Source organism: Haematobia irritans, chromosome 2 (genome assembly GCF_050003625.1).
Source record: "Haematobia irritans isolate KBUSLIRL chromosome 2, ASM5000362v1, whole genome shotgun sequence".
NCBI classification, from domain to species: domain Eukaryota; kingdom Metazoa; phylum Arthropoda; class Insecta; order Diptera; family Muscidae; genus Haematobia; species Haematobia irritans.
This window is the reverse complement of record NC_134398.1, coordinates 84,761,034-84,771,546: the sequence shown is the minus strand read 5'-3', so window position 1 is coordinate 84,771,546 and position 10,513 is coordinate 84,761,034. Positions and strand designations below refer to the sequence as shown.

Sequence of the window (10,513 nt, the reverse complement as noted above, 5' to 3'; positions counted from 1 at the left end):
GTATTTCAACCTCTCCTTTCTCTCTCTCTCTCTCTAAAACGTCTCCCCATACTCTCTCTAATACGTCTGTAGCGTCTATGTAATTCGTACATACACATCTAAGCATGGCAATAAGCAAATGTTTGAGTGTGCGTCTTGAAAAACAAACGGTAAAAAGTTCAACAGAAAACTTGTCTGGTGGGCAAACCATAACAACATTTACGTTCTTTTCGCTGAGGAGTGCACAGGCTCATTACAGTTTCGTTGTGAATAATAAACATAGATGGTGAGTTAAGTTGGTGTTTTTGTATATTCGCAAGAAATTTAGTGTAAATTTTTAATCTTTAGTGAAAATGCCCCGGGGAAGTGAACTTTCAGATGAAGAAGGCAGAACAACTACCGTAATGAACCTTGGTTGCAAAAAAAAATTGGAAAATGGACACGGCGATACGATTATTATTTTTTGGCCTTAGAAATAAGAGGTTTTTTTTTTAAGTGAAAGTCACAATATATGATTATTAAATTACTTAATTTATCAATAAATATTATTTCCAACTATATATAAATCATATTTCAAAGATCTTAACAAAAAATAATACACTACCAATGACTACACTCAAATGCAACAATTGGTTGGGTTTCATTAATATAACGTTTGTGTTCATTTATACAACGTTCGCCTTTCATTCAAACAATGAAAAAATTGGGTTCATACAATGAATGATTTTCATTCATACAACGTATAAGCTGCATCCATACAATGAATAAATTTCATTCATACAACGAATAATATTCGTTAATACAACGAAAAGGCTACGTAATGGCAATGTAATTATTCGTTAATACTACGAAATGTATTCCATAAAGGGTTTCGTAAATATAACGTAAAATTACGTTGTTATAACGAAATGCTACGTTGGCTGACTTTTAATGAAGAAATTCGTTAATACAACGTAGAAATTCATCGTATTAACGAAATTTTTTTCTACCAGTGTTTAACATATGTTCCAAACCTATTTTGCAGGAAGCACATATATTATTGGATACTGCCGAAACATTAATATGTTTGTTTTATGTGAACATATTATATGTTTGGAAGCATTTTGAGCCCAAAAATATTATATGCTTGGAAGAATTTTTCGCAAAGACGATTGTGCTCATTCCCTAACATACTCGTAATTTTCACTTCCACGAAATATTTTAGTTCTTGGCACCTTTTTCTGTAATACAAATAATGTTGAAGAAATTATTCACTTTTATAAATTTTTCAAATTTTACCTTTCGCCTGCACGGAGAATCGAACCGAGGACCATACAATTTGTAAGCCAAGACACTATCCACTGGGCTACGTAGCTGTCATAGTCACCAGTAGATAATTATCGTTATAAGTTACATTTATATAGCATAGTTTGCAGCCCCCACGAGCCCATGCAAACATAACATTATTTAACAGAAACATACATTTGTTTGCCACGTGGAGCAGTGGTTAGCATGTCTGCCTTGCATGCAAAGAGTCGTGGGTTCAATCCCTGCTCCGACCGAACACTTTTTTTTTTTAATTTACACATTTATATTTATACTATATTAAATTTTTATAATGAAACTTCGAAATGTGGGTTACTAAAGATTTATAGTCAGTAACAGTGCTTGATATAAACGAAATTGACTGATTTTTGGATAAAATATAATTTTTTATTGCAAAAATAACAATTTTGTAACAAAAAACTGTTTTTGGTACAAAACTTTAAAATTTGGAAGGAATTCAAAAACTTTAACAAAAGAAGAACGTGGAGTCGAGTATAAACATACATAAATAATTTTATAATATAAACATAAATTTATTTAGGCGTGAAAAGTTTTTTACTAGCATTTAACACCATCGCTCTAAACTGCCTCTTATTTTTCTTTAATAATTCATTTTAAAGGAAATAAACTTTTTAAATTGTTTTAGCTGCAAAACTCGAACTTAATGTCCGCTTTTATATTTGAAGGTGTCCGTCAACTCCTCGTGGACTACTTATTATTAAAGAGGAACTAAACTTTGTTTTTTTACATTTTACTGTGTAATTTTTCACTATTTACTCCTTATTTCATTTTACTGTCCCAACTCTAAAAAGAGTATAGTGCCTTTCGTTATTTTTATGAAGACCCCTGATTTCTTTTAACGAACCAAGAAACAAATTGTGCCCATAATGCCAAAATGATAAACAAAACACATGTCCACACATATATAAAATGCTGCTCTCAAAGCGAAAACATATGCTGTTTCTTTTTCAAATGTCTATTCTCTTGGTTCCGAATGTCTATTCTCTTTATTCAAATTAAATAATATTTAGACTTAAGCATATCAAATTTTTGATGATTTGATTCTTTCGCTGTGTTATGTTGATATCTTTCGTCAACTCTCCCGGTTTCCATCTCTATTTCTTTCTCTATATTCTCTCTATCGCTTTGAATAAAATATCACAGCATATGTATGTTTAGTCGAAATTTGTAAATTTATATATGTTTGCATTCACACATATGATTTTTATGAAACATTCATGCCCCAAACATAATATATTCTAACATATTAACATAGATGTCCCAAACATTTAGTGTTAGTTTAGGAACATTACATGTTTTCACTTAAATATATTGTGTTTTAAAATTTTGCCCGAAACATATTTTGCTTATATCGGAACATATGAAAAACATATTTTTCTAACAGTGTGGCTCTGCTTTTAGAGTTGAATATATTCCACACAGCTTTGTATGAACACAAGGAGGTTTCATTTGATTTATAATAAATTTTAATTTAAAGGAAAAAAGATGCTACTCTTCTCCATATGCAAGAAAGGTGAAACTACTATACCATGTTTGCAACATATATGTTAATATGTTATAACATATTTGTTATGGACAAAACATTTTTTAAATATGTGTGGATGCAATCATATATTAATTTAGAGATTGCCTATAATCATATGTGTGTTTAGAAAGAGGGACCGACCTTAAAAATATATACACACAAAGAAAACTTCATTAAAAGTTTTGTTTTCTACCAGTGTACTACAAGCAAAACAGCAAGTCAAATTTTCAAAGTGAAAAATTATTATACACCGAAAAAAAGTGAACTGTTTTATAGGAATAATGAACTAACCCTGTTCATGAGCAAAAAGCTGTCAATGTTTACCAAAAATTATGAAATTTGAACCAAAATAAGGGTCCTATGGCCAAAATTGTGGATACATATACATATATGGGAGTTATATCTAAATGCACGCAAAAAAATAATTCTTTCCTCCCAAATGAAATTTTAGACAAACAAAGTTCGTTTCTCATTTGCTTTTCGCTGTAAGGAAGTGTATTTGGAAGAAAAGTATATACTTTTTGTGATAAACGTTTATTCTTTTCCAGGATGTAAAAACAATTTCATACAGACTAGCTCAAAAAAAAACATTATTTTCTTGCTAATTGCATTGTCCCTCACATCTTTCTCACATCCACGAGGATTTTTAGTTCTTAACACCTTTTCCTGTAATACCAACAATGTAGAAGAAATTATACGATTTTATAAATTTTTAAATTTTTTTTTTACTTTTCGCCTGGACGGAGAATCGAACCGCGGACCATGCACATTGTAAGCCAACACACTAACCACTGAGCTATGTACCTGGTATGGTCATCAATAGATAAATATGCATATAAGTTATATTTATATAGCATAGCTTGCGGCGCCCACGAACCGAATAAACAAAGTTTATTTAACAGAAACAAACATTTAGTTTGGCACCGTGGAGCAGTGGTAGCTACGTCCGACTCTCATGCCAAGGGTCGTGGGTTCGATCCCTGCTTCGGCCAAAGTTTTTTTTGTTTTTGTTTTTTTTACATATATTCCAGATATATTCGGAAGATTCCGAAAAAATGTTCAACATTACATTGTACTATATTAAATTTTGAACTGTAAAATGTGTCTTATTAAAGACCTAATGTCAGAAAAGAACAGTGTTTGATATAAACGAAATGGACTGTGTTGTTATTTCAAAAATAACTTTTTTTATTGAAAAAATAAAAATTTTGTAACAAACGAATTTTTTTGGTGATAAAAGTTTAAAATTTTCGAAGCAATTCAAAAAACTCTAACAAAAGAAAAACGTTTTCGGTACACGTTTTCCAAACGTTTTTTTTCTTTGCGTGTGTGAACCGATTTCAATGATTCTTTGCAGGTATAGTTAGTACTATAGGAGATTATATTTTGCTCAATGTCAGTAATATCGTTAATAAATAAGGGTTGTATAGTCAAATTGGGGAAAATCGGGCGATACATATATATAGGAGCACACTTTAACCCTTTTTGTTGGTAACATTTGATTTTGATAAGAAATATCGATATACCACGCAAGGCCGTATTCAGGGGGGGGGGGGATGAGGGGGATCAAACCCCCCCGAAATGAATGAATATTTTTATATAAATAAATATATATTTTTAGCTGCATAGAAAAATCTTATCGAAGATGTTGAAGAAAAGCTGGAGGTTTTATTTTGAAAAACGCTTACCTATAAAACTTGCACAAATCATAGAATACTAGTTGAAAAGTCCGTCAAACGACGGCCGAAAAACAAATTGTTTTTGTTCTCGCACCACAAATTTCATTTTTGGAAAATGTCTTTCTGCTTTTTATTTGTGTTTGTTGTTCTTTTTGTGAACATGACTCGCTTTGTTTAGCCATAGCAACAACAACGAAATAGCCAAACACACATGTGTAAATGAAATGGCGCAAAACCTGCAAAAAGAACCTGCCTAATTCAGCGATGGAAGCACTTGGAGTGTGCAATAAAGAGATATTTCCAAACGTACATATTCTTTTAAAAATTTGGTCAATTTGCCAGTTACTCAGGGATGGAAAATACAATTTTTAAGAAAGTACAAAAAAGGTATTTTTTGAGCGGAAAGGTACTTTTTACAAAAATTTCACTGGAAAATTATTCTCAAGAGACTAAATTTTAAAGAAAATAAAATTTTGACAAAATTTTCTATATAAATAAAATTTTGACAAAATTTTCTATATAAATAAAATTTTGCAAAAAAATTCTGTAGAAAAACAAAAATGTTGCAAAATTTTTTCTATAGAAATAAAATTTTGCAAAAATTTCCTATAGAAATAAAATTTTTACAAAATTTTCAATTGAAATAAAATTTTGACAACATTTTCTACCGAAATAAAAAATCGATAATATAGAATCGCATTCTTCTTTCGACTAAAACATTCTTGAAGATAAATAAAATCCTGTTTTTGACTATGTCTTTTACAAAATCGAGATTTTCTTCCCACATGAACATGTCTGTTTTGCCATATTTGTAAAAGACTATTAGCAAATAAGGTTGATAAAGACTTTCTCAAAATATTAAAATATTTTGTCAAAGATATTCTACACAAAAGGTACTAAATCATTCGCGGGGGTACTACGGTACTGACCGGGGTGAAAAAGTATTAAAAAAAGTACTATAGTACTGCATTTTCCATCCCTGCAGTTACTACGTACTCATCCGAACTTTCATTTTCAACAATGAAGAGATTAAAGACGTATCTTAGAAATTCGACTAGCGAGAGTAGACTCAATGGATTGGCATTAATGTCGGTTCATCGCCGAATAAATGTGCCGACTGAAGAAGTCATTGATTTATTTGCTGCCCAAAAAGCCCGTCGGCTCAATTTAATATTGTAAAAATATTGTATACATACCTATGCATATATAAAATTATGTACACATGAGATTATATGAATATTTTTTTTAAGTTGAACCCCCCCTCCCCACCACCCGAATTAAAATCCTGGCTACGGCCTTGATACCATGTTTGGAGATACTATCAGTGTTGCTAGTATTTTTCTGGCTCTTGTCCCTAAATTATGATGCTTTCGGCCCCAAAAATCCCCAATTTATACTTAAATTCCTCACAAAAATCCCCAATTCATTTTTGACAAGAGCAAAATTAAAATTTTGTTAAATCCAGCAAGCTTTAATAAGATCAAGATTTCGAACAAAGAGACGTGCGATCGTCTTCCAAATGCTGGAGATATTGTATTTATGAAAGATAATTTACTTCTAAAGTAGTAAAATTGGGTGATAGCCACGTTGCCAAAGTTGGTAGAATTCCACCAGAAATGGTAGATTTTTTATTGTTTGGTAGAATTTTGGATGTTTTGGTAGATTTTGCAAAGATGTACTTCATAAAATTTCCATAGGATTAAACTTCAGACAAAATGTTCTATATAGAAATAAAATTTTGAGAAACTTTTCTATGTAGAAAAAAAAATTGAGAAAAATTTTCTATAGAAATAAATTTAAAAAAATCCTATAGAAATAAAATTTTGACAACATTTTCTATGGAAATAAAATTTTGACAAAAGTTTCTATAGTAATAAAATTTTGTTTTGTTTTGTTTTGTTATAGTTGGTTTGTTTTTCAATCATATTGTATTATTTCACAGCAAATATGAAATAAAATTTTGACAAAATTTTCTACAGAAATAAAATTTTGTGCAAAATTTTCTACAGAAATAAAATTGCCTATAGAAATACAATTTTGACAAAGTTTCCTATAGAAATAAAATTTTGTTAAAAAGGATTATACCGATTTCTCGAAAATAATCCCCAAATTTATGGAAATTCCCCACCAAATCCCCTAGTCCCCAACTCAGAAATTGCATCCCCATTCACGAAAAACATTGATTGTAAATAATTTTTGCCACAAATTTTCAATTTCCGCCCATAGTGCAGTGTATGCCTAAGGTGAAACATAATGTGTTGCTTGGACCAATCCTGAAAATATACATATATGTTTTTTCCAATGTAAATTAACTCCATAAACTGTTTATAAATAGTTTGGAATATTGACACACAAATTTAAGCCACAAATTTTAACTGTTGTATCGGCACATTTTGCATGAAAAATAAAATTTATTGGACGTACTAATGATCAAAATAGATCTGCTTAAAAGGTAGTGTGTATGTTTTGTAGTGTGGACTCTCCTAGTGAACTCTTCTGTATACTTTTTGAGAGTTTCGAGTGGACAAAACTCGAATTGACATAATGAACTTGAACTTAAAAAAGTTACACGATTTCAGTTTCGAACAAATTTCGATTTCGAATAAAGTCTCTTATCTGGATGTTAGTGAGACGCGGGGGAATATCAAAAAATTATCCTACTGGTGTTTCGTGGATATCATAAATTATCCTCTGGATACCTATTGCACTCTAGGTATCAACGTACAAAGACTAAGTAGCTGTTTCACGCATTCACACAATCTGTATACCACAGCCATGTGGTGGCTTTATGAGATAATGTGCCCGGTTTGGCACGAGCCACTCGGTTGGCAAGTTGCTGGAGGTGCCATTAAAACGATCAATTACAACGAATGTTTACTTGCGGTCAGTTTGACGGATCAGAGCAAAGTAAAGCAAATGCAACAAAAAACTGTAGCTGCCATCGACATTATTGACAAATTTCTATCGATGGCGATGTCATGATCAGACGCACGCCAGCCGACTTGCCACAGCGGTCTGCTCTTGGGGATCACTAGATTAGACAGAGAACTAGTGTACCTGACAAACTTGTGCATGCGTAGCTTGGTTTTGTGCAACAACCTGCTTGGTCCAATCAAGAGCACAGACATGACGATTACTCTACATTGGGCGGGAGAAAACATTCGCACGTACTCCCATCAAGATAGTTCTGTCGTAATTTGCTTTTTTTCTTGTGTTTTAATAAGATTTCGTTGGTAAATGAAATCGAATGTGAGGCGTGCGTATTTGCATAATTTAAATTTAATGCAAGTAGATTGAAAATCATTAAAACGGGTATCGTACCCCACCGCCCTTAACACTTCGAATTCGGGGGTATATTTGCGTATTATTGGGGCTAAAATGTCTGTAGTCTCGGAAAGAGGTTCTACCGGTATCATGTGGTTATATTGAAAACACCACCACTGCGACCAGAGTCACACATTGTAAAAGGCTCGGATTCATTTGGGACACAAATCAATGAGTTGTTGATACCATTGCAATGGAGCCATGGCTCCCCCTTAGCCATCATTGTATGAATGGGAATTGCCATTAATAAGCAAAATAGCAGCCACAACAGCACCAGAGGTTGGATGTTGCAAGAAACTTGACTAATGTTCTGCTCTAGAGCATTCTGCAATGATCGACTGAGCCCATACATGATTGTTTGTTGGTTATTTTCATGCACTGTGGTTGCTACCGTTGTGGTGGGGCACCGGAAAATTAGCGACTTTAACGCCTTCTTCATTTCCAAACCACATGGAGTTGATCAATTGATCTTACTCACTTATGTGACAGAATCGGAGTTGGAATATAAATATGCGCAGGATTTCGATTTAGATTATAAACATTTCAGATCTTGTTCTGTGAACATAAACGATCTAGGGTCCAACCACGTAGTCTCAGGCCAACAAAACTTACAAGGATTTCAGAACTTTGACCAAAAATATTCTACATCATCAATCATGCTTCTCAAGGTAGGTACACTCAGTCAGCTGTGTGGATACAGTTTGATTTTTTTCTTGCCCTTGCAGATTGCTTTTTGCGTGGTCGCCATTGCCCATGTTGTTGTAGGTATTGAACTGAAAGCTGATGATGAGGAAAATGGACCAGTCGCCTATGAATTCCATTACTCTGTACACGATCCCCATACTGGCGATATTAAAAGCCAAAAAGAAGTTCGCAAGGACGACAAGGTCGAAGGATCGTATGAATTGATTGATTCGGATGGCCATCGACGCGTGGTTACCTATAAGGCCGACGATCACAATGGCTTTGAAGCTGTTGTTGTGCGTGAACCAACCGATATCAAGATACCTCTGCCTGAGGCCCATGCCAAAATTTTGACAGCCCACAAGATCCTAGCCCCTGCTCCTGCCTTGTTACACATTAAGCCTGCACCAGCCCCTCTGGTGCATTATGCTGCCAAGCCTGCGGTGTTGGTAAAACCAGTTGCCGTCCATCCTCCTCAATATGGCAATTTTGTTTCGTTCTCAGGACCTTCGCACAAATACAACTACTGAAACGACTGACATTGGCCATCCAGATTCCTTCGTCTGATATCTGATCTTAACTATCGTCTGAAATATTCCATTGCTACCCAACTAAGTGATCCCAATGTTTTGCATTTCTCATCACAATATTCCTCTCTCTTCCTCTCTGACACACTCTCCCAGTATGACTCTCATTTGTCACACCTGATGTCTCTTCACAACTCTTGACCCAAGCAAAGTAACTAAAACCAAGCCAAACCAGAAGAACACAAAACCGATTTTTTTATTATTTTTGTTTTTTTTTACTTAAATCTCGTACTGAAGTGTGGTGTCCAACCAAATCGTCAATGGCACATTCGTACACACTTGTCGGAAACTATTCATTTATTATTATTTTGTAAACAAAAAATGTATGTAAGTTATAATTAATGTAAATAAAGTGTTGCAATGGAACTGCATCATCATCATATGAGCACGGTTCTATATAAGAACGCAATCACACCGATTTTTACTCAGAAAAGGTCATATTTTAACCCATTATTGGTTAATCCATACACTGCGAAAAAATATTGTCGTGGACATAAAGGGGTTTCTTTTCATTGAATCAAAGCTTGTGCCTCTTTTTTGTGGATTTGATATTGACATTTTATTGAGTTCAATTTATTTAAAACGAATAAACGAAAACAGCAAAAAGGTACTTTGAGGAAACCATTTGTTTATTTAATTTCAAACAAGTTCTTCTTTTTGAAATTATGGATACAGCTTTGTTGAACATGCTTTCAGGCTCCGTGGCAGCGTTGCCAGTTTTATTTTACAAAAAACCGCTAGATTTGCCCAAAAATAAATGGCTAAAACAAATCTAAAAATAGCTAGAAAAACCGCCAAAAAATTGTTTGTATCAAAAGTCACATTTTTGATTGAATTTTATGAAACTTACAAGCTTTATTTCACTTAAAATACATATTGTTTTAATTGTATTTATTTTAAATGTACTTCTGAGAGACTGTAACAATACTTAAGTCATATTAGCTCCGCTTGCATACTCGATAAATTTTGAATACTATCACAAATTTTTATTGGAAGCCCTTTGTTTACACCAAAAAGAACATTTTCCCAGTAGAAAATTGCAGGAGGTAGCACATAATTACAATAGTTTACAAAATAAAATTTTTTCATGTACATTTGATGAGCTGTGACTTTTATGTATTTTGATCTGCTGAATTCGAAAAAGAATTAAAATTTTTTTTTATGGATCAGTTTTTGAGATATTCCGTTATTTTTAGTTTTTTCGCTCTTTTTTAACTAAACAAATTATATCTTGAGTTAGAAATGTCCGATTATATCGTTGTTGATACTTAAATCATGTATAATTGGATCTGTAATAATATTATTATACCCTCCACCATAGGATGGGGAGTATATTAACTTTGTCATTCCGTTTGTAACACATCGAAATATTGCTCTAAGACCCCATAAATATATATATATATATATAT

The 10,513-nt window shown here is 32.9% G+C and overlaps 1 protein-coding gene across 1 annotated transcript; it reads left to right on the top strand.

The window, feature by feature from the left end:
* Window positions 1–8,360: 8,360 nt before the first annotated feature.
* Cpr30B (Cuticular protein 30B) lies at window positions 8,361–9,513 on the top strand. Its single transcript, XM_075292964.1, has 2 exons — window positions 8,361–8,501; window positions 8,559–9,513. Exons 1-2 carry the CDS (start codon window positions 8,490–8,492, stop codon window positions 9,045–9,047), a joined length of 501 nt encoding a protein of 166 aa, XP_075149079.1. The 5' UTR covers window positions 8,361–8,489; the 3' UTR covers window positions 9,048–9,513.
* Window positions 9,514–10,513: the final 1,000 nt, after the last annotated feature.